The 25,281-nt window shown below is 40.6% G+C and overlaps 1 protein-coding gene across 4 annotated transcripts in view; it reads right to left on the bottom strand.

Annotated features, from left to right (window-relative positions):
* abl1 (c-abl oncogene 1, non-receptor tyrosine kinase) overlaps positions 1-25,281 on the bottom strand; it is a 40,338-nt gene that overhangs the window by 4,091 nt on the left and 10,966 nt on the right. Inside the window, exons 1-8 of one of the 4 annotated variants that reach the window (XM_037753562.1) lie at positions 16,647-17,393; positions 8,604-8,768; positions 6,651-6,946; positions 2,620-2,910; positions 2,360-2,444; positions 1,283-1,460; positions 488-672; positions 155-307 (exon numbers count right to left, since the gene is read on the bottom strand). In XM_037753562.1, coding sequence (XP_037609490.1) covers positions 155-307; positions 488-672; positions 1,283-1,460; positions 2,360-2,444; positions 2,620-2,910; positions 6,651-6,946; positions 8,604-8,768; positions 16,647-16,731 — 1,438 coding nt within the window. In that variant the 5' untranslated portion in view covers positions 16,732-17,393. Of the gene's footprint in view, positions 1-154; positions 308-487; positions 673-1,282; positions 1,461-2,359; positions 2,445-2,619; positions 2,911-6,650; positions 6,947-8,603; positions 8,769-16,646; positions 17,394-25,281 lie in introns of those variants that run through there. The other 3 variants (XM_037753564.1, XM_037753560.1, XM_037753561.1) reach the window with 3 other exon arrangements.

Genomic DNA, 25,281 nt, shown 5'->3' with positions numbered 1-25,281 from the left:
ACCGATTGTGTAACTTCATCACTCAGTCAGTCACTCAGTGACAGACTTTTGCATTTGTATCTTATTATCTTTGCCAAAGATAATAATTCAAATGTCCCTCCAATAGAATAGAGGCCTCTAATCATATACTGGATAGATGAGTTTTGCTACTCACAGTCCCTCATGAGCTCGTAGACCTTCTCGGGGCAGCCCTCTGGTCGGTCCATTCGGTAGTCTTTCTCCAGCAGCTCGTACACTTGGGACAGGTCAATTCCGGGGTAGGGAGACATGCCGTAGGTGGCGATCTCCCACAGCAGCACACCAAATGCTGGAGATGTAGACAGCTAGTTGTGTTATTCATACATCAAGAGCTAAATGACTGGAACGTAAAGACATGGTGGGAATATGTGAAATATTATAATGATGATGATGAACCTGAAAGAAATGAGCTATTCAAGCAGGAACACCAGGAATACATTTTAGTGTTTAGCGATGAGATCAAACTTACCCCAGACATCAGACTTAATGGAGAACTTGTTGTAGGCCAGACTCTCCGGAGCGGTCCACTTGATGGGGAACTTGGCCCCAGCATGAGCTGTGTAGGTGTCTCCAGTCATTAGCCTGCTCAAGCCGAAGTCTGCAACCTTCACCAGGTGGTTCTCCCCGACCAGACAGTTACGGGCAGCCAAGTCCCTGCGGGGGACAATTAAGAGGAGATTGAGTTATGATCAGGAGGCTATGGGGAAATCCTGACAGAACAGTAAACTACTCCAAAAAAATGCAAAAGCTCCGTGAGTAAGAAAAAAAAAAAAATGAAGACAAAAACACAGAGAAAGTAGAATGTCTTATTACAACATCCACCGTAGTGTTGGATTTCTACAGCTGTTTTGTGTGGAGCAGAGCCGCAAGCTGAGTCTTGTCAGGTTTAAAAATTAAAATGCGGTTTGGCAAATACAAAAGACATAAATCTTCTCATTGCTTCTAAAAGGTCCTTGTTAAACGTGTCAGAACAAACAAGCTATGCAACAACACGGACTTGTCTGTGATGCAAGTCTGTCCTCCTGCGAGAACAGATGGGAGAGTGAGAAGAGAGCAGCTCAGGAATGGGGAGAAAAAGGAGATTTAAGGACAAAGAAGATATTTTTCTTTAGTATTTGTGCAGCTCTGACTGAGACCACGCTGCTATAGACAGGTAATCAGGCTGACAAGGAAAATAGAAATCAATTCACACAGATGCAATACTGTCCGATCTCTTCTATTAGATTTAGACTTGAAGAACGAAGCGTTAGATTTTCACACCCACCTGTGTATAAAGTTTTTTTTCTCCAGGTACTCCATAGCGGAGGAGATCTGCGTGGCCATGTGGAGCAGCACCACTGCATTGACCTCCTCTCTGTTGCACTCCCTCAGGTAGTCTAGTAGGTTCCCATGGGTCATGAACTCTGTGATAATGTAGAACGGTGGCTCCCGTGTGCACACACCTGCCAAGGAAACATGTACGTATGTTACTTTCACTAGCTATTATTAGGGCTGTCAATGAATATTCTAAATTCAAATATACATATTTGAATAGTTAAAAAAAATAATAATTTGAATATGAAAATTAATATTCAATTATGAAAAAACAGCAGCACAACCGTGGCTGTCTGCCTCGCGTGCACTGAATGCACCACATGACGGGAGTCACATAACGTCACTTTCATTAATTGAAACTTAAATGTAACGTTGTAGGTCAAGCTGAACGAGGAATTATTCAACAACAACCTTAATGATGGAGAGAACTCGGCCACAGAGAGAGAGATACCGTGTCCTAACAGCAAGCGTTACGTTACCGCATGTAAACAAACCACGTATTTATCAGCTGTCCGCTCAAGATCAGAATGGAGATGTATCACTTAAAAGATGGGTGTGTAGTACTTGTTATCTTCCAACATTTGTACTTTTTAAACAGAAAACAGCCGTTTTATTGTGATATTTACTGGAAATGACTTTCAGGCGATCTCCCTCCAGCCAGCTACCACCTCATTTAGGTGTTATTGCCAAATATATTGGCAATAGGCGATTAACAGAGTACATCTCCAGTTGTTTTTTTTGGCCGATGTTTGTCATATTTAACTTTTTGATTTACCTAAGGGGTGGGGGTGAATAGATATTTGAATAGTTCGAACCTTGTGTGTTTTTCTAGAACAAATATACAAACTTCAAAATGTATGCAGTAAAAATCTTGAAAATATTTACTTAAACTATTTAACCTGCAAATATGAGTACATATGCAAAAGAACAGAAAAGTTTAATTCATCTGAGTCAAAAGAAATCCTTTATTCAAATGTAGAGGTTATACGATATACATACAAGGCCTCTTATGAGAAAGTTAACATACCTAACAGTTGTACCAGGTTGGGGTGTTTGATCTCTTTCATGACAGCGGCCTCCTTGAGAAACTCCTCCACCTCCATCGTATCCTCCTGGACAGAGTTATTGGCAACAAATTGAGCAAAACTGGTTGGCTGGTTGCAGTTGCATCCATACAACACCAGATGGTAGCATTATTCCAGCCAAATTACAGATGGATATTGATATACAACCTTTCCTTATAATGTCAAATGTATGAGCTTATAAATCCTCAACCTGTCTTCTTACCTTTAGTGTCTTGACAGCCACAGTGAGGTTGTACTTCTTCCAGACGCCCTCGTACACCTCCCCGTACTGGCCCCCGCCCAGCTTGTGCTTCATAGTGATGTCAGTGCGCTCCATCTCCCACTTGTCGTAGTTGGGAGAAACCCCGTAGATGGTGGGCTTGTTGCGCTTCGGCGCCGGGTAGTGCAGCGTGGTGATGAGGCCGTCGGCCACCGTGGAGTGGTGGTGCACCAGCTCCGCCAGTGTGTTGAAACGGCTCTCCGACGAGACGTACAGCTGGAGGAGAAAGAGGTTCTACATTTGAGTAGATGTACATGAGAGGTCAGTTCAGTTTAGGATGTCGACAGCATTTTTAGCAGCTATGATAACACTAATTCCTAAACCAAATACCTGCCAAATTTTTCACTTAGACAACTGTCAAAACAGTGCAACACAGCTGTTAAGATCTTAATAAATAAATGTTACCAAATGTTTTCATTACATGATGACTACTTGTGTAAAAATACATTAAAATGCTTACGCACAGTATTTGGTATGGGCTAATACAGTTCAAGGTACTACATCGTCTTCACTATTCCAAAGTAAAACTTGTCAAAATATATCCTAATGTAGATTATTTGTGACCGTTGTAGGCAGCTCTCTGTTACTCTGGCACACATGTTCTGGCTCTGTCCTAAATTATCTAACTACTGGAAATCTATTTTCCAAACTCTGTCAGAAGTTTTTGGGCAGGTAGATAGATAGAACCTGATCCTTAGATTGCAATATTCAGTGTCTCAGGAGAGGATATTCCTCTTAGAGGAGCTAATTATAAGATTGTGACCTTTGTATTGTTGTTAGCACGCAGGCTAGTTCTCCTAAACTGGGAAAACCCACAACTTCCCAGTTACATTTTATGGTTGAGAGATGTCATGCAGCACTTAAAACTAGAGGAACTCAGGGTTTACGCTTCGTGGCAATGTGGCATCCCTTCCTAGACTACGCTGAATCTAAGCTTTAAATCTCCTCATATGTAATTTGCAGACCTACAGTCATTGTCATTATTTTTGAACAAACCGCAACAATGAAATTTCATGTTGAATTCGTAAGCAGCCCCCCCCCCTAATCCTCTGACAATTATTTATTCATTTTTTGTCCTTTTGTTTGTAAATCTCTGTTGTAAATGTTGTTTCCATTGAACTTATCTATAAAAATGAAAACCAATAAACACATTTTAAAACGTCAAAAAAAAAAGAAGCTAGAAATAATAAGCAATATAAAGTGCTCTAGGGATTTTGTAGGCCAACCAGGAAGTTAGAATCGCCATGGTTCCCTCGACTAAAAGCCAATGGGATTTTTCCATTGGGCTTTGGATTATTTCAGAAAATAAGCTCTGTGGCCAACAAACGTTTATGATACTTACACGTTTTGTTCAGCAAGATAATCTTCACAAATGAACACCATTTTTAGGATTTTTGAAGTGTGAATTCAATCGCCAGAAGTAAAAAGCTAACGTTACGCTGTGAGCGGACTACACCACGGTCGCATGAGCGCGAGTATACACAACGAGGCTGTAAAGGCGGACGAGTCGGTGTGATGACGTTTTGTAGTCTCATTTAGCCACTTGTTAGCAACCACTTTATTTAAGGCACATAAAGGCTTCAGAATTCACTGGGGGGATATTTACTGACGTATTTGATATCGTAGAACAAAACGTTAAAAGTGCTAGTAATACAGCATGAAATAATCTCAAAACAACACAAACGTTTTCTCCATAAAGAACGGTCTTAGCCCATTCAAACCTCACAAGGCATTAGTCAGGAAGCCGGTGGAGGGAAGGATATTGGTCAGAGCTCAGTGGACACAGTCTTTTCCATTGTCCAAGTCTTACATAACCCTGAAAATAATTTGCTCTACAATCTGCACTGTGCATTTCTTTACTGGTGAACAGGCTCTTTGAGCGAGCTGAAGGCATGCGGAGGAAAAAATGGAAAAAGTGTAGTGAAAAGACCTTTGAAATCTAAAGAGGATTTAATGGTCAGTAGGCCGCTCTACTGGCTTAGACCTTGAACGTTTACTAAATTAAGGGGAAAAATCAGTTTGACTATTCAGAGCAGTATTAATCACAGAGTCAGTGTGAAACAAAGCTGCAGCTCGGGGGAGCGCTGAGGTAATCTCAAATCACTGGAGAAGTCTATCATACCAGACTCTTGAGTTGTAGCTCAGTGGGAGGATGGAAAACAATATGAGATGGGGAACCGTGTGTGTGTGTGTTGGGCCATTTGTTTTCTGTGTGTGTGTGTGTGTGTGTGTGCGTGCATACTTGGCTGCATCTGTCTGTGCTAATGCATGTCTTAGCATGGGCGTCAGTGTCTGGCTGGCCTCGCGTCTGCTGGCCATTATGAGCAGCACAGTGGTGGTTAGAGGCATTCTTGTCATAGCTAGCGTTCCTCCAGCTAGCTCACCTCACTGCATCACAGGCATGAGGGTGACACGGCCATAATGGCGACGGCTTCTCCATTGACATTGCAGTTTGGGGGAATCCCACTGAAGGAATTTAGCCGTACATAAAAATATGGCTTACACTTATCTACCATGACCATCAGGATGGGGTAACCTGGATCTTATTTAAAAGCTTGTGAGCTCCAGATATCCTGCCTTCATTGTCCCAACCTGAGTTCTTCACATTTATGATTTCAAGTAATATTCTATGCAAAACCTCGTAACATTTTTTTAGCATTTTAGGGGCACAAAAATAATACAATTAAACATCTCAAGTTCCACCTTTGCATTTCTCTGAATGATGGAAACCTGTGAACTGGCCAGCTTTGTGGGAGAACAGAACAATGTTCTGATTTGTTCTTGCAGATATCAGTGTCACTTTGTGAGTGTGTGTGATACACATATGTCTTCCCATTTCTTAACGTGCTGTATCAGCTGAAAAGCTACCCCTTTGGTTACTGCACCCGACTACTATCTTTACTTTAAATCAGTCATTACATTGCAACTGCAGCTGATATAGAACAATGTGGTAGGTCCTGCCATTTGCTGTAAGTAAACAAGTAATAAATCACAAAACCACATCTAAAACGCACTATATAGTGAGTTTGTAGTGCTGTTCGAATGTATAGTGAGAATAAATGATGGTCACTAACTGAGCACTATATACCATCATGCATTGCACTGAAGAAAAAATGGCAGACAGACGAGACAAGAGAACAGCGTGATTGAGACAAATCTATGAGTTGTGGCGCGTAAATAATATATTAATGTGAGCAGAGCATCACAACACAAACGGCTACAAAGTACTTTGTATTATTAATTTGGGAAATTATGCTTATTGTCCTCACATTCACAACAGCCGATAAGTCTTACCTTTCACAATAAAAGCCCTAGATATACACTGCATCACTGCTCCAAGGGGAACTAAAATTCACCCAGAGCATTTCAAGAAGAGACAACTCAAAAAATAGCTTACATATGTATTTATCACACAAAAAAATACATGTGAGTATTTACTATGGATGGTCTACCAGAGATGTTGATCTGGTACGAAGAATCCGAAAAGGAGTAAATCCTTAATAAATTGAAGTAAATGGGGTCCGGGTTTAACAACAGCAAAACTATATCAAGAATGAGTTCACAAACTCTCACACAACTCGTGCATTATAATCCAAGTCTCGTTTATCCCCGTCACCGTTTCATGCTTGGGCAGGCGCACTACTCGTCCGGACTTGCAGCGCGCCTTTGCAAGCATGACACGGTAGTGGAGGAAGTGTTTTAAATAGTAAGACTTTGGCGAAAATGCATGTGTTTGGGAATGAGTGAGCACACGACTGGAAAAGCCAGACTTGGGTTATACTGCACGAGTTGTGTGAGAGTTTGTAAATGGATGTTTTGATATATTTTGCAGGATGAACCTTAAGGCATTTGTGAGCATGTTCTGTTTCTATTTTCAGTTGTCAACGTACAGTAATCAGACCTTTATAATTAAGTAGACAGAAGACATTCTTGGTGTGTATATGCAGTATGTGTTTGTGTTTCCTGATGCCTACCTTGCCGTCAGACGCAGTGTTAATCCTGTAATGGTAGACTCTCCCCTCGTACCGCAGAGAAATGGACCTCTGGCCGGGGCTGCTCTCGCTCTCGCGGACCAGAAAGCTCCCGTTGATGCCCGAGCTGAGCAGGTACTCGGCAGCGTTGCGTGACACGGGTCCATGGTACCAGCTGTGCTTCTCCAGGCTGTTGACCGGGGTGATGTAGTTGGACGGCACCCAGCCCTGGCCATTCTTGGTCTGTGCCTCGCACCACTCGCCGTTGTGGTTGTAACCCAGCACACGCAGCTTCTCTCCTAATCAACATGTGAGATTAACATTTTTTTAATTATCTAGGAAATACCTTGTTGGCTGCATACTTTAATGGTTACAGCTCATTCCTGTGATCTCGAAAAGAGTATTTCCAAGGGGTGGGTTTGTTATGAATCATCCATATTCTTTGCATTAAGAACCAGCTGCAATCTGGACACTGCACTAGGACTGAACTCAGCATGTTTTTAAGTCAGACATGCAGGAATTCACTGTATCTAATATCAAGTTTCCTCAGATCAGCAACAGGGGCTTTTCTTTTCCACCAGTCATTTGGTGACCTAGACTAAAGAAATGCACTTCTATACTTTAGTTTAGCTTGGATAGAACATAACACAATTAAATCCAACAAATGGCCTAATTCTGTTGACCAAACTTCAAATTAGTTATTCATCTGGCAAATATAGACCCAAACAAAATGATCTTTTCTTTGCGCTACTGCTCATATTAGAATGAACTGGAAAGTATTGTTGTACAGGACATTTTCCTGTTTATTCCGGTGCATATGTTCTCTCCTTCCTTCCTCTGTTTGTCGGTGTGATCCAACTGTGGTATTGTTTTACAGTCAGTTCAGAAGAAGAAGAAGAAAAACATGTGTGGGACCATCGTCAGGAAGTGAGAGTCAGACGGGGATGAAGACAGAGAGGGAAGGATACAGGAAGTAAATAATCAGCTTATCAGTATTTCTGATTCTGATAAGCGAATTTCCCAGTAAGATTCATAACCTTATTGAGACTTAAACTTTCTCTCATCACTTTGCATATCATGGCCAACATCCACCTATAATGACAAAAATGTCAAAAATCATTGGGATTACTGTCAGATTGATTCAACCATACCAGTAACCCATATATCATAATGGTCTGAATCATTCATAGTTGAACACAAACTACTCTATATAAACTAGGGCTGTCAATCGATTCAAATATTTAATTGCGATTGATCGCATGATTTTCCATAGATAGTTAGTTGTACCTTAAAGGGAGATTTGACATGTATTTAATGCTCTTATCAATGTGGGAGTGGACAAATATGCTGCTTTATGCAAATGTAGCTATATATTTATTACTGGAAATCAATTAACAACACAAAACAATGACAAATATCAGTTATATATTAATTATAAAACTCTCACAGGTACTGCATTTAGCATAAAAAATATGCTCAAATCATAACATGGTAAACTGCAGCCCAACAGGCAACAACAGCTGTCAGTGTGTCAGTGTGTCAGTGTGCTGACTTGCCCCAAAACTGCATGTGATTATCATAAAGTGGGCATGTCTGTAAAGGGGAGACTCATGGGTACCCATAGAACCCATTTACATTCATATATCTTGAGGTGAGAGGTCAAGGGCATGACAGTTTTTCCTCACCAAAATTTAGAAGTTTGGAGCGTTATTTAGACTCCTTTACGACAAGCTAGTATGACACGGTTGGTACCAATGGATTACCTACTATCTTCACTCTAGCTTTAAAACTGAGCCCGCTACAACCCTAAAAATCGCAAGTTCCATTAACACGTTAAAGAATTTAGTGACTTTAAAGTAAATTTGCGTTATTATCGCGTTAACTTTGACAGCCCTAATATAAACATGTGAGAATGAATGGCCTTATTTGTCTTTTGTCTGTCTCTCCTTTACATACCTTTAGTAATGCTGAGTGTGTTGTCACCACTGGCCACAAAGTCATAGAGTGCGACAAACAGGTTGGGGTCATTCTCGCTTGGTCCGGCCAACAAGTTCTCTTTGGAGTTCCAGCGGGCCGCTTCGGTCAGACCCTGACTCTCAAAGTCTGGTCTCTGGAGAGCTTCTGAAAAAACAAAAAGGGAACACATGCAGTTAACTAAAATATGAAGGAAAACATCAAACAACGCATTGCTGGGGGGAGACTGAGGGAGATCTGAGAGTGTGTGTGTGTTTGGTATGCATGCAGCGACATTTCCCATACAGCTTCATACATGCAGGATGATTCAGCAACAAAGTCAACTGTTGCCTCTCCATTTGTCATTTCAATTCTTCTTCAACTTGCTCCAACATGCAGGTCATCAGCTGGGATCCCAACATGGGATTAGAGTAATAAACGCTGATCATGTGACCCACTGTGTCCCCGCTGTCTTTATAACTTTTCATTTCCTGGATTATCCCCGCTTCGTTTTCATTTTCTTGAATACCTAGAGGACTACCACACATCAGACCGTGAGAATGTGTCTCGGCATGAATCTTCACTGTAACATGTAAAATGGATGTGCTCGAACTCACAGGTGAGGTAATGAGCCCGGCTTCAAAGTGCTTTAATTTACAGTTATGTTAATTACAGACACGGTTTGAATTATAGCAATTTTGGAGCAGTAAAGCTGATGGATAAATTACAAAATGTGGAAAATGGAAAGAATGAGCAGGAAAGAAGGAAATGGTGCTTAAGAGGAAGAAGTTTGTCCTAAACGTGAGCTTTATTGTGTGGCTTGCTCAGCTGTTGTCACACATGTTTTAGAGGGATCTTATATTTCATCCCCCCAGCTCACACACACCCAACATCCTTCCAACAGAGACAACAGGCTACAGCTGCACTACATGTAGGTTTTCACCTTCCAGTGAGAATTTCACACCAAGGAAGATGTGAGGACAAGGAAATATTTTAAATCAGTTTGTAGGATAATAGCACATTGTACACACAGTACCATTAGGAAACCAACTAAACCCTCAAAAAGTGACGAAACGCACTGACACTGAATTTAAGCTTCCAATTCTCCACGATCACAGTACGACTGGAAAAAATAGTGGCTAGCTACTGTCATGTGACAAACTAAAAAGTATCACCGGCCAAGCACAGCAATGCATTAAACATTAGCTTTGGGCTGCTACTTTGTTTTCATTGCTTTGCTTTTTCAGAGTCTGGGGATTTTGGTAACACGCGAAACAAATACTGACTTGTAATTATGTTTCTTTAGTCATTTAGAAATGATGCCCTTCTACCCACAACACTAAAGAAAGCTAAACATAATCCAAAAGCTGTCATTTTCCTTCATGCAAAAATAACAAATGAAATGAAAACATATTTGCAGTTGGTATTATGACTTCATTTTCCACTAATCCTGATATAAATATCAAAATAAAACACTTTCTTAAACTCAAGGAAGTAAACTATTCCCCAACACTGACAAATCTTAATAGAACAATGGTTAAAATTGTAAAAGTTTAGCTCCAGAGTATACAACTGCAAGTATATGGCTTTTCCTCGAGGCTAAATGATGGCAGTTAACAAACAAAGATGTTTTCTTAAGTCTGTAGAATATGATGTGTAAGCCAGGACATCTCTGCAGCACCACAATATTTAATTTAAAATAGTATTTTCACACACATTTCACCTTAAACAAATACTGCGATTTCCTCCTCATCCCGCAATTTGAAATTTGCAGTAGGCCATATTGCGATTTGGATCAAATTTAAATTAATTGCTCAGCCCTACTGACTGGCTGTGATCATTGTAGGTGTTGTTTTGTAGCTCATTATGTTGTGTTGCCCAAACTAGATTATGTATGTGCATTACTAAAATTTCTAGACTCCAGTGAGAGATGATTTCATTCACATCATCAACTGAGAATTTGTTCCACTGCACATCTATGCAGTAGCTCAGTATGCAGGCGTACAAACATAAAACCAGCTGTCAAAGACAGTTTTAAATTAGTGCATCAAATCATACCGCTAGTACCACAGGCAGGAAAATTGTGGCAAACTTAAAGCATTTCAAACTTGCATACAAAAATGCACCCAAACAAGATGGAACAGTTATCCATTGCATCATCTCCGTCAATAGAAAACCATATATCTTTAAGATTTGATATTTTTATGTTTCCTACCTTCTACCCTTTAGGCTCATTGAAAAAAAAAAACTTTTAAAAGCTATTGGATTCACCTAGAAGACACATGTCAAATCAGGATTTCTGAAAATGTGATACTTTGGAGATACAAGCTTTTCAATATGGTGGAAAGCACTGGAACAAAACCAAGTCCCCCAGTTGCATAATGTAGCATATAACGACTTGCTCACCACATTTATTGCATAAGTGGGTGTATGTTGGGAAAAATTCCACATATCTACGGCGTGTTTCTGCAAAAAATTATAAGGAGTGAGATCACCTGATGTATATTTTACAGACATTACTGTATGCCTGTAGAAGGAGCGCTAAGGTCTGTCTGGTCTAAAGGAGACCAACATGTAAAAACAGCCACAATCCTCTAGAACCTGTTTACTGTACCACAACTGTGATTTATCATAATTTAAGGATTATTATCTTGACTTGGAGAAAATTACTATGTGCATGAAATGATCAAGGCACGGCTGGATTTGGTGGAAACAGCAGAAAGCTGATTGAGCAGCAAAGAGCATACTTCATGAGGCTGTGCGCATCCTCTCTGCATGCTTTAGACTGTTTATTTGCTGCTTTATGTTTATTTGTATAGCTTTCAATAACAAGGCAATTCAGGTAAAAAATGACCACCAGCCACAGTGCAGTGCAAGATATGAATAAATAGTCTCAAGTTTAACTTAATAAAATGCAGTGGCAAACAGAAAAGGTTTAAACCCTGATTTAAAACAACAAGATTTGGAGCAGATCTCTTGTTTTGGGGGAGTTTGTTGCAGATATGTGGTGCATAAAAACTGAATGTTGCTAGTCCATGTTTAGTTTTGATTCTGGGGACAGTAAGAAGACCTGTCGCACACGATCTGAGAGGTCTGAACGGTTCATAACGGAGCAGCAGATCAGGAATGTATTTTGGCCCTCAACCATTCAGTGCTTTATAAACCAACAGTGGTATTTTAAAATCAAGTCTTTGACAGGAAGCCAGTCTAAAGATCTGAGTGATGTGAGCCACCCTCCTGGTCTTGATGCTCCGGGATGATTAAGTCCAAAGATGGTGGTGTCTAGAAGGTAACCCCCAAATTGCGATAACTTGCAAAAAAAAATCTTGCGACACTCCCTGCCCAACAATTCAGCCTAACCATAACCATCTAGCGAGTAGTTATCCAGAATACAACACGGTTCTTTAGTGTCGCTGTCCTGGAGGTTGTCAATATGTTAAAATCACCAAATATAACTTCACAGTCAAAGTCAATGCATGACAAACAACAGTTCAATGAAGTAATCAAAAACAATGCGCTGTATTTAGGTGGCCTGTAAATGTTTAAGAATGCAGATCGACATGATGAATTCAACTGAAGAGCAATTTATTCAAAAGAAGCAAAGTTCCCATTAGACGTCTGATTGCACTGGATAGAATTATTAAACAGAATGGCAACTCCACCTCCTTTCTTATACACTTCCTCCCGACTTAAAAAATTGAAGATGGGAGGGGTTGACTAATTGAGAACGGCTACACAGTTATCTACATAATTAAAAATAATTTTCCTGCCAAAGCAGCCTTCTTTGCCAATTAAAGGTCTTTTTGTGACAGTGCTGAAGACAGACTGTGGGTGAAAAAGAATTGCTATAAAATTTGATGAATTTAGTTGAGTACATGAAGTCCAGACGAAGAGTCTGCTTCTGGGAGTTGATGTACAACCATAACAGAGATTGTGTCCAACCGAGCTGAGGGAGCTTTGGAGTCACTGTTTGAGAAGATATGATTCAAAGCAAGAAGTAAACAAAGAACTTGCAGCATGCAATACTAACTAGTATTAACCCTAAGGAAGTAAACAGAACATATGTGGCCCACAGCCAGTCACATGCCATTGTTGACAAGTTGCAGGCACCAGTGTGTTTGGAGGCCGATGAAAGACTTTCACACAGCCTCTTCTGCCAAGTTAAGCCCGCCAGCCTGAGCACACTGAGACAATCAAAGCCAAATGTGGTGCTACTTTTAGGTCACAAACCTGCCACTTTGCCTGCGAGAACATACCAGATTCGATTTCATCCAGAGCATACTGCCCAGCTCAAACTCATATTTAGGTGGGTTACAATCCTAAAAGGAGACGGACCTGTTGCATATTGGAGCAACAATCAGGGGTGCTTCCCTAAGCTGGCAAAGATGCAGATAAAAATGTGCCTCATGATAAAATAAAGACAAAACTTTAGGTCTATAATCACATAGTTCAAAAACAGAAAAAACAAAAGCCATGAGGCTCTTCAGAAACTCTGTACTTCTTTTTTTAATAAATGACAAAAAATACCAGCCAAATATTTCCATTTCAGTTTATCCCTTGTAGGGATGTAAGAAAATATTGAACAAATTTAATATCATGATATTATGTTTTGTGATACTGTATCGATTCTCAAAAACACTGTATCAATTTTTAATTAATAGTTTGCATGCAAAGATGAACTCAGGCAATACTTTATTTCATTTGCAAAGAGATGCACCCTCTCAGTGTATGTGCCCTTTAAAGTAGTGCTATGATGGTGGATGTTACAGGGACTGTGATCAATGCAAATGCAGATCCCACTGTTTGGATTGCATAAAAAAAGTCAACTTTTTTTACTAAAATTTTGTGCATACGGTGGTTTGTTCTTCATACTATGACGATTTTCCTAAAATTAGATTTTTTAAAAATCGCAATATATTGCCTTACTTACAGTATCGCAATATATTGAATCGTAACCCCTATATCATGATATGTATCATATCGCCAGATTCTTGCCAACACACAGCCCTAATCCCTTGGTTACACATACTGTAGACAGAAAAAATATATAGACAACACTTAGATTGAAGTCAAAAGTATGGCCATGTTTTGTCAAATCTGGGCTTAAGCGGAGGCCAGAGATCAAGCAAGATAGAAAAAGAGCTCCACGAGGCCAGACCTGAGAGCCAGCAAGACATACCATATGTCCAGACTTTGGCCTGGTCATAAAGTGTGTGGGCAGCGCATTTGAGCAGCCCATGCCACACATGTCCACTTCACAGGCCACAAATACCACAGCTCTTTGTGAGAGGGCGACAGCACACTGACACATGGGCCGTAACAACACAAGCTCAAAAGAGAGAGGAAAATAGAAAATATGAAAAAGGAAACTCAGGACGTGGGTGAGAAAGAAACAGAAAGAAGGTAACATTATCAGTTCTCCAGAGTCATGCAGTGGGAGGAATTGCAGCATGTCCTGGCTGCATTACTAAGATGACACTCTAAATGATTAAATGTGTGTGGAACTTGTAAAGAATTCATAGCTATGAGCAATGGGAATGCGTCCAAACTCACACACTGATGCAAGACAGAAATTGCTTAAAAAAACAGACTTAAAAAAACTAAAAAACATGATGTCTGGTTCCACTTGGTCCTGAGAGCTCTGCTAGTTTTGATTCCAGTCATCTTAAATGACTGGAATCAAAGAAACCAGCAGTAATCTGGTTCCAAAACCATGAATCTATATGTGGTCCTCTCCCATGAAGTCGACCCTAGTCCTCCTAACCCAAATATTTCTGAGGGATGAGACAGGAAAAATCTCTATCTTACATATTTCTCTTGCATCACCTGAGAGGGATGTGGTGGAGAACAAGGGGATTCAGATAATGAATTTGATATGGTTCTACCCACTGTGGGAGATATTACGTTAATGAAAGGATGTTCAGACCAGAGTGGTGCAGGAATGAGTCCTAAAACCTCAAAATGAGTTAGCATTTCTGCACTAATTAATAAAACATTTCCGAGGACCACCTTCCCAAATAAATGTCAAACTGGGCTAGAAATATGTGTTATGCCACTGTCAGCTGTAATGACCCACATAAATATTCAGCTTACCCTCACCCATCACTGCCTGCCATTATGAATTCAGTAAATTCAGGGTCATATTTCCTCACCACACGCTTTGGAGCTTTTACTGGTGCAGGGTTGTCTCCAATATCACTTTTTCGTTTCAAAACCACTCCATTTTGTGTCACTGCATCCGAGACATATATGTCTGTAAAGGGGAGACTGGTGGGTACCAATAGAACACATTTTCATTAAGATATCTTGAGGTCAGAGGTCAAGGGACCCCTTTGAAAATGACCATGCCCGTTTTTCTTGCCAAAATTTAGCGTAAATTTGGAGCGTTATTTATGCTACAGCTTCTGAAAGACAGAATAGCGTCCGTTGGATTTTAAAGAGGTAAATCTAACCGTTTGGAAGTAACTCCCATTAGATGGCACTCTGAGGCCCACCAGTGGGCCCCGGCCCTGTGGTTGAGAATAGCTGGTGTAGTTCATTTATAGCCTGACGTTAGCTTTTTACTTCTGGCAATCGCATTTACGCTTCAAAAATCATAAAAGTGGTGTTTATGTGAAGATTATCTTGCGGAACAAAATGTGCAAGTATCATATATGTTTGCTTGTTTTGTCATAGTTTATTTTCTGCAATAATCCAAAATCGAAAGGAAAAGTCCCATTAGCTTTTTGTCGAGGGAACCAGTGCGATGCTAACTTCCGGGTTGGCCTACAGAAATACGTCATCCCCGGAGCACTCTAGTGTTGTAAGTATCGATACATATCGGTGATGAATATTTGAAACGGTTTCAATACTCATTTTCTGCAGTATCGATACACTGGTACATGGGTACCAGTTGCGCTTTCGGCTCTCTCTTCTCTCTGAGAGTTGACACACACACCGCTATTTGTCTTTTATTAAAAATCAAAAATGTTATGCCCTTAATGTTGTGTCAATTTTTTCCCATGGTATCGAAATTCAAGAATTGGGACAACACAACACCACTTTATGCAGGAAAGCACCATTTTCATTATTTAGAATAACTACAAGACGTCATAGAATATTTAAATTGCATTTTCCTGCTATTATGCTCATCTTCACTCTAATGATGTCAAATTGATTACTACTTGGAGAAAAATACAAACGGTGCCTCCAGCTCTAATCAAGTAGTTCAGGTTAGAACGTTTAATTTTGGGTTGGAACATCTCAGCATGAGATCTGCTGTGCCTTGTACCATATGGTCTGGAAATTAGAGGCTCTTTATCATCCACTTCAGTGGGGAGCGTACCAGGACTATTAACTCTATTAAATCATTGGTTGCGCAATCTTTGGCCCACATGAGACTTCACTGAGTCTTCCATTGCCAATCAATTACTATGTTGATCATGTACAGACTCAATGTGCCCTGGATTTCTTCGAACTCCCCTTGTGTCCCCTTCATACATCATGGACAAATCAATTACCCCCTTTAACTGTGACCAGAACTGTGTAATTAGAAGTAATGGAAAAGACGTAATCACTAGTCTGCATACTACAAAGAGAGTGTGTGAAATATATAGATATATGTTATCTTCTAAATCAATTATAGAAGCACTGAACAAGATCCAAGTACTGGAACATAGCAGAGAGCTGAAAAGAGAGAGCGCAGACTGAGATTAGATCCCCTCTCCTCATAAACAAGAGTTAAGTGGGACACGACCAGGAGTCAGATTTCCTTGTATTCTCTTCTCCGTCTCTTTTTCCACTTCTTTCCTCTTCAGCTAGCCAGTGTGTCTGGCTTCCCTCACCCTCCCCTGTGCTTACTCTGCTTTCCCCTCCCCATTCTTCTGTTTCCACAGTGCAGAAATCATTGTTGAGCCTTTACACGGTCTTCTTTTATCCTTCTCTCTGCTTTTTTGTGTGTGTGTGAAATCTCTACTTTAATTTTTGTTTTCTATTTCTACAAAATAAACTTTAAAATCACAACCCGAAGTAAAAGACAACACTAACACCATCACAAAGTATTCTTACCTTCCAAGTAACAGCTGGAGGAGGACGAGAGGCCTTTCTTAGATTTACACCCCACCAATTTCAGGCATATCTCCAACATTTTCATTTGCTTTCTTTCCCTTCCCGCTTGAAAATGTTGTTGCTTGTTCAAATCAGACGTCCCTCGAACGTTTCCCCCTCTACATGTGTCCAACAGGAGAAATGTTCAAACACAAGACAAAAACTGACAAACAGAGAAACAGCACAAAGCCGAAATAGGTGTTGAAATATATCGGCTTTCTTTTCCTCAGTCCTTTTCAGCTGCTGAAAATCCTTTTTCTCCTCACTCCTTTCCGAAACAGAAAAAGCAGAGTCCGCTGTCCGGCAAAGTCAACTTTCTCTTCTGAGCGTCTCCATGTTTTTTTTCTCCCTCTTTTGCTTTTGGGTTTTGGTCAGCTCCACTTCTGTAAAGATAAAACAACTATCCAAAAGCGCGGGTTTGGTCCAAAAGCTTGCTCGACCTGCAGATGTGTCAGTTGAGTGGGCAGTAGGGCAGTCTGAGCGGTGCCATTCCTCTCTGCTGTCCCCTGTGTGAGTGTGTATCTGAGGCACAGGGACTACTCGTGCTACAGCTGCCAACAAAGGGCCTCTTTCAGGCTCAGCCTGCTGCACTCAATGACATCAGCTGAGCCCTCCCACCTCCAGCAGCAAACACACAATGAGAGGGAGAGACCGCTACCACACACACACACACACACAATAAGAACACAAACAACAGCACCCAAAATTCATACCAACAATACGAGACAAAAGCTGATTTAAGTTTAGATTCAGTGAAGACCATAAATAGTTCTTCTTCCCTTCAGTGGAAGTCATGAGACGATTACAAGAAGCTCCTCCTCCAACTTTTTAAACCCCCTTCCCCCCTCTCACTGTCTTGCTGCTGCTCTCTCTCTCCTTTTTGACCATGCGTTTTCCCTCTCTCTATTTTGAAATGTTTACAGGTTGAGGAATCAGTTCTGGAAACAGGACCGGGCTGTTAAAGACAACGCTAAAGCTCTTAATCAAGAGTAGCACACAGGGAGGAAAGTATAGCCTTCAGCAGGCTCATTTGCTCTAGGCTAATTCTAATGGGAATGAAGTGAGCAACACATTTGAATTCATCAACAATTACAACATTTATCTTCTGATCTTTGGAGAAACATGTCTGACCATGTGATTTTAGAAGGCAGCAGTGGTTTGGCCATATCTGGAAGGAAGAAATAATCCTTGGCAGAAGCCAAGCTGTCTTGCAACACAACTTCTTTGAAATCTCTTTCTGTTTCTTCTCAGCTGTCTCAAAGTGTAGCGATACACATCTCACTCGGAGGTTTAGTCATACTTCTGAACTAAATCGACTGGAAGTAAATCTATTGAAAAGGCTGAAAAGATAAGCTGCTCTTAAAAATGCATCTGGGAATGTTGATGGCATCTGTCAAAAAGGTAATGTTTGAGCTCTTCTCACAATTGTTGATTGTTGCTCCATCTAAGTAAACTAGAACGGCAACGATTAATCGATTAGTTGTCAAAAATTAAATTAATCTGCAGCTATTTTGATAATCAATTTATTGCTTTGAGTAATTTTTTAAGAGAAAAAAGCTCAAATTATGTTCAAATTCTATTAAATTAAAGAATTAACTGCTTAACTGTAGTAGGCCATCTACAGAGGATGAAGACAATCATTAACACCCATACGACCGAATGCAATTCAAAACAATAGCCATGCAACAAATACTGCATTAGTGAAACTCATGTTGTTATTGTCAGAGAGATTATGGAACTCTTTAATAGCTTCTGAGGTGTACTCTCTATTTTATTGCAGGATAATGTTATGCGTTTTATATGGGCTTGTGTTATATGGGCTAAAAGGATTGTAGGCCGTCATTAAGCTGAAGATTGAAACCATTAAAAAACACAAGAGCAGCTATGATCTACTGACTCTGTCTGACAAATATGTTTCCGTTTAAATGACCAACATCACTTCCGAGATAAGAAGCCCAGTCTGGTGGATGATCACATACTGGTGGGAAGCCGGCTTGATGACACAATAGCACATAGCATGAGTGCCTGGTCACTGGAATTTACAATGAGGGAGCAAAAAATGCCCCATACAGAAAAAATATACATAGTACAATAGCTTTAACAGCTTTTGATTCCATTTTAAAAACATCAAGTGAAAGCGGTAACATCTGAGTCTTTATCTATGTCTGTAAGTTGACGGACAGAAACTTTATGTCAAGCAGAAGGTTTGCAAATATTGGAAGATAGGTTGACTGGTCCACTTGGCAAGTAATACAAGGAGAGGAGAAGAGAACAATAAACAGATGTTTCTGAAGACAAAATTGATTCATGTGCATATAATACAAGGAGAAATATGAGGAGAATAAAGTCGAAAGAGGGGAAATGGACTAAAAAAATCCAAAGATAAGGTCATGCCTGTCTGAGTAATGGGCTATTCCCACATGATATAGGCTATTATTGACTACGTTTATGAGCAAGGTTGCTAATGGCTGTGCATGTATCATCAAGGGTTCATATGATGTGTATTATTATGCTCGCTTTATAGGAGACTTCTGACAGTCTAACCAGTCCTTCAATTGTGGGAAGGCTTATGCTGCGTTCCATTTGAACTGGGAAGTCGTAATTTCCGAGTTCCCAGTCGGAAATTTCAACTGGAACACCCCCTGAAGCTGGATTTCCGACCTCAAAATCCAAGATGGCTGTTCTGTGCATCAACAGTAAAAAAGCTGTAGTAATATACTGTTTAGAAGCACTTCTGTCTTATTTGTGTCTCATTAAATCAATCGTACACATAATACTGTCCAATTTCTATCTGTAGACATGTTGCTACGGTGTTTATATGCGCAAAATACCGTCGTAATGCGTTGTTATCCACTAGTATTGCAAACAATGGCTAACCTGGCTGGAGCAAACCCCTTTAAGTTTTCGGACTTGTTTTACCGGAACGCGGTCAACTCGGGTGTGATGTCATTCCAAGCTCCTACTTCCGAGGTAAATGAAAAGCAGAAATAGTTCAGAAAAGGTGCTCTGAAGTTGTCAAATCATTTCCTGATCAGTAGTTAGCGGTCAACATTAAGATTTTGATTTTGAACTGGGAGGAATCCAAACAACTCAAAACCACAGGTGACATTACAGACTTGACATGGACTAGCCTAACACTACATATCCACATCTACTAGTCTTGATACTTAAAGTTATTGTATGCTTATGTTTGGTGATGCTCTCATTAGCATCTATGGGTATTCTTAATCATGGCTCAGTCTCAGTCTCTTTGCAAGTAATGACCTCAAAACCCTGTACATCCAGTCACTTGGCACCCCGCCCGACATCATCGCTGCAGTGCTGGTATGGCAAACATTTGTGTTCCTCTCGTGCTCCACCCCAAACACCAATTAAGAAGAAATGCAGGCTTCCTCAAATTCTGAGAAAGGCCCATTAACTTACCGCAGTCACAAAGTGTTGGGGAGATGAGAGGATGAAGGGAAGAGGAGAGAAGGGCTATAAAAAATGGAGGAGGGAAGAGGAAAAAAGGTTGCAGATGGAGAAACATGAAGCACATTGTTTGGAAGTGAGCTCATAGGAGAATCGCTCGCTCGCGTTTTATAATCCGGGGCCGTGTATGTTAACAGTTAGCTGACGTACATCCACCCATGGGATGGATTTTGGCTCTTTTCCTCTCATATGCCCCCCCTCCTGCTTTCCTGATCCTGCTCTTTAAATCTTTAGGTTGTATTCACAAACTCTGAGGCAGCAACTGTTACCATTCACACAATATACTGGTGTTATAGCATTTACATAATGGTGACATGAATCCATATTTTCCATATTTTCCATTAGAGCTGCAACAATTAATTGATTAGTTGTCAACTATTAAATTAATCAGCAACTATTTTGATAATTGATTAATTGGTTTGAGTATGAGCTGATTCCAGCTTCTTAAATGTGAATATTTTCTGGTTTCTTTACTCTATGACAGTAAACTAAATATCTTTGAGTTGTGGACAAAACAAGACATTTCTCACCATTTTCTGACATTTTATAGACCAAACAACTAATCGAGAAAATAATCAACAGATTGACAATGAAAATAATTGTAAGCTGCAGCCCTATTTGACATGTCACAACGTCATATTTCAAATCCTAACTATCAATTATGAACCAACTTATATAACTTTAGATATTAACATGTTACAATACTACAATAATATTTGAGGACTGCCTGATTTCTGTCTAATAATGTTAGAAATGTAACACTTGGCGTAAATCCTGTCCATCCAAGCCATGTAACAAGAGTTATTACACTTTTAATAAACCGAGCAAGCTTTCTAATTACAGAGGAGGATGAGGGAGGGAGACGGGGAGAGAGACGAAGCCGCGTAGGTTTCTAATAGCATTTATGCACATGGTTCACTTGATTGTCTAACCCTGCAGTCACAGCCAAGTGTACTTACGTTTTGCGATACTGTAACGATTCTCCAAAATGGTGTATCGATTTTTAATTAACCTCTTTAAAATCCGCCGGCGGACCCAGACGCTATTCTGTCTTTCAAAGGTTATAGCAGGCTCAGTTTTAAAGCTATAGGGCAAGATACTGGCATCATACGAAACTAGAAACCCTTAGGAATCCATTGGTACCAACCAAGTCATACTTGCATGTCGCGAAGGAGGCTAAATAACGCTCTAAAAGGTTACACAAAATTTTTGCGAAGAAAAACTGGCATGGCTATTTTAAAAGGGGTCCCTTGACCTCAAGATATATGAATGAAAATGGGTTCTATGGGTACCCACGATTCTCCCCTTTACAGGCATGTCCACTTCATGATAATCACATGCAGTTTTTTGCATGCAGTACAAATGTGTTATTTTCACCTATACTAAAATGGTGTATTTGAATATTTCTGCATACTGGGGTCCCTTAATAGTCTTAGAATTGCATAAATTGGATATGACTTTAAAGCTGAGACTTTTGTGGATCCAATGAGTCCAACAGTATTCATGCGTGATGATGTTAGTCCCCATAGTTTCACACAGTGACTTTTTTGGCTGTACAGCAGAGGTCCAGCCCTAGAAACGCAACTGAGAGACTGACTGAGTGATGAAGTTATAAGATTGATCGGCCGAGTGTTTCCTCATTGGGCGTTGCTCTTTCAAAATGAAAAGGCGGGGGGCGGTCCATTATGCAACTGAACCCGTCAAGCCCAACACGTCTGGCTCACGAAACTTGGAGCAAGTTGACTAGGCAATCTAGTTCTAAATTTAATCGAGATTCAGCAGTGGCATTGCCTATTTCTCGTTTAAAGTGCTTTCAGAAGTAGATTTGGGTGGATCGTTTAGACGGAATAACAGAAAGTGTACAAGCAGGCGGCCATGTTGTTTCCTGTTTGAAACAGCAAGCAGAAAACCAGGGACCAATCATGAGCATTTAACGATAGGTCACGTCGCCGCTTGAACGGCCAGTTGAGTGGAGCAGCGCGTCCCCTAGTGTCCTCGCTGGACCCGGTGGACATGTACTGCTGGATTTAACATTATAGACATGACCACTGACTATCTGGATAACAAATTTGCCACAAATTCACAAAACACAACATAGCCATATACTCTGTTTTGACTGAGTCTTGTTTCCTCAAATTTTTTACATATGGTGTTATTTATACTATGACAGTTTTCCTAAAGTTAAATCTGAAAAAAAAAGAAAAATCGCAATATATCGCCTTGCTTACAGTATCGCAATATATTGCAATATATTGAATCATCACCCCTGTATCATGATACGTATCGTATCGCCAGATTCTTGCCAATACACAGCCCTAGTATGTATGTGGTGTATGGATGTGTGTGTGTGTGCATGTGGCTGTTTACTCAGGGCTCTCTGGAGAACGCAGCCAGAGTGTCTGAGGCGTGCAGACCAGCACATGAGGTTAAGGAGTTTAGAGTTCCACATAATTCTCCACTTAGCATTGTCCACAGGGAGAGAGGACACTTAAGAACAAAACAGTGGCTGCTCTGGTTCAAGGTTAAGGGCTCTAGCATCGGCCTGAGGTGGTAATAACTTACCAACGTGGACATCAGTGAGACTGAACATACAGAAGCAAACTTGCAAGCAAATTCAAATAGTTTCTAAAGCTTCTGATGTGCAGAAATCACCATCTGCACACAGAGAACAAAAGGCAAACAACGTCCTTTATGTTGATTCTCGCCGGGCTTGTTATTTTACATGGAAACAGTGAAACTGACCCAAAGGTCATTAAACACATTTTATGATGAAATCCACTTTATGTGCATTCTCGTTCTGCTCAGACACAGACTCTCTCTCCCGCCAAATCCCTCTCATTTGGGGTGACCCGTAAACAGTCCGCTGTCAGTTCAGCTGTACAACAATCCTCAATACAGACGCGCCGGGCAGACCTACTAGCACGCAGAGCTGAGACAGAGGGAGTTAAACCAAGTCGACCTATTGGAGCGGAACTCAAGAAACCATTTTATCACGATGACAGACATAGAATAGGGCAACACAAACCAGGTGACTAAGCAGAACCTTTGCTCATTTCTCCACGCGATCGACTGCTGCTGTAGGCCCAGACAAAACTATGTAGCGCCAAAAATATGCAAACCTGCAGAGAATAGAAAATGTATGCATGCTAGCCCAGAGTTAAAGTTTCATACTTTGAGCAAACACGAACGCCAGGTCCAATGCACACGGCCATTCATCACTTGTCAAGGATAAAATGCTACGCTAATCATTGTGTTGAAAAGGTTTGTGGAAATTAAGAGAGTCCAGACAAATGAGCTCAACTGACAAATAGCAACCTGTGTGTGCATGTGTGGAGAGGAGAGGGTGTTAATCCAGTCGTTTTCAGAATCTAGCTAAACTGATCAATTTGACCCAGAGAGCTGGAATGAAAGCACAACTTTTTATATTCCATTGTTTTATGAGTGTGCAGACGAGGGGAGCCAAACTCTTTCAGGAGGGGGAGAGAAAGCAGTAAAAGGGTGTACGTATGAGTGGGAGGTTTGCAGTTATACAGCAATAGAAAGAGAAAGCTAGTATTAAAGCTTCTGCTATTATTGTGGGTCTAATTTATCAATTCAACAGCATTAAAAGAGACCTGAATAAAAGCAGACGGACACAGTAAACAGGACAGAGTTTGTTTTTACAGACTATCAACCTTAAATGTCTTTGAGATGTTATCTAGACGCCTGGGGGAAAGACCCCATTTGTCTGTATGCCCATTGGGGGTAAAAACAGAAACAGATACATCGACGAGCGACTAGCTGGCTATGAGGCTCTCCGGCTGCAGCAGTGGAGCTGCTTCGCTTCTTCTTTGTGTCTAAGTGGATCCAGATGCAGCAAGCATAGCAGGCCTCCTCTTATAGCGCTACGAAGAGGAGCTTAACACAACACAAAGGGACAGGACAGCATACCAGTACTGTATGGACTGGACTGGTGAGGGGAAAAAAACAAACCAGACAATAATGTAACTGGCCAGTCAGATCAGACGATGCCTAAGTGGATACGATTTTGTTCATTCCTGCTCAATGGAAATCAAATATAAAAAAATATTTAACAAACTCTAGGTACTGCGACACTCTAAGCAAAATCAAACTCATATAAAGGCTTTCTCAAGAAGAAAAATGCCCTTGTGACGTGACTTTTATCCCGTAATCTGCATGGGGAAGCTCTCTGACCAAGAGGGCCCATAAATGGCTGAAATTTTTACAAAAAGACAGAGCTGGCATCCAAGGTAGCAGGTTGTCTGCAGAGAAAACAACAGCTGCGTCTGGAGCTGGGGCTGCCTGCTCGGGCATGGAGTGGGGGGAACAGGGGGTGTTTTTTTTCTGTGTGTGTGTGTGTGTGTGTGTGTGTGTGTGTGTGTGTGTGTGTGTGTGTGTGTGTGTGTGTATGTGTGTGTGTGTGTGTGTGTGCGTGGACCCGGGTGGCGAAGAGCTGCCGCTCTGCATTCCTAACCCAACTTGGAGGTTCTCGGTATGCATGCGAGTGTTGTATGTGCCATTGATTTACATTATGATGCACTCATTCAGTAAAAATTAGCATTGAGCGAAGGTAAATTCTAACATTATCATGGTGTGTTCAAATTATGACCTGTTTAACTTCCTAACAACAACCATTAGGCAAATGGTAATACAAGGAGTGGATGTTGAAGTACATGGGATTTATTGTTTCACTTTTGGTTTTTACCGTGGTATCAAATTGGTATCAAGAATCGGGAAATTTCACTGGTATTGGTATTGACTTCTTCATTTCTAGTAGCCGTGACATCCCTCATCTAATTTAGCAACTGATACATGAGAGTTCAATAAACAAAACAATATATTCAGTAGATAATTATTTTTTGTCAGAAACTGGGCTATCTCAAGGCCAGATCTCATAACATACACTGTTGCAAACGCTGAAGTGAATCCAAATAACAAAAAGCTGGGTGAGTGTCAATGACTCAACAGGACTGTTTGTCCTAAACCGACATGCTTACACTTTCAATTGTTCTGAGTGAAAACACTGTGTACCTTATGTATATGGAAAAATCTTTGGTTTGCGCTTTTGTTTGTGCCTTCAGGAGTTTTTTCCCCCCTTTTTTTCTTCAGCAATGTAATTCATTTT

The sequence above is a fragment of the Sebastes umbrosus genome, chromosome 19 (assembly GCF_015220745.1).
Source record: "Sebastes umbrosus isolate fSebUmb1 chromosome 19, fSebUmb1.pri, whole genome shotgun sequence".
In the NCBI taxonomy this organism is placed as follows: Eukaryota; Metazoa; Chordata; class Actinopteri; order Perciformes; family Sebastidae; genus Sebastes; species Sebastes umbrosus.
Note: the sequence above shows the minus strand (reverse complement) of the source record. Positions and strands in the feature narration are given on the sequence as shown.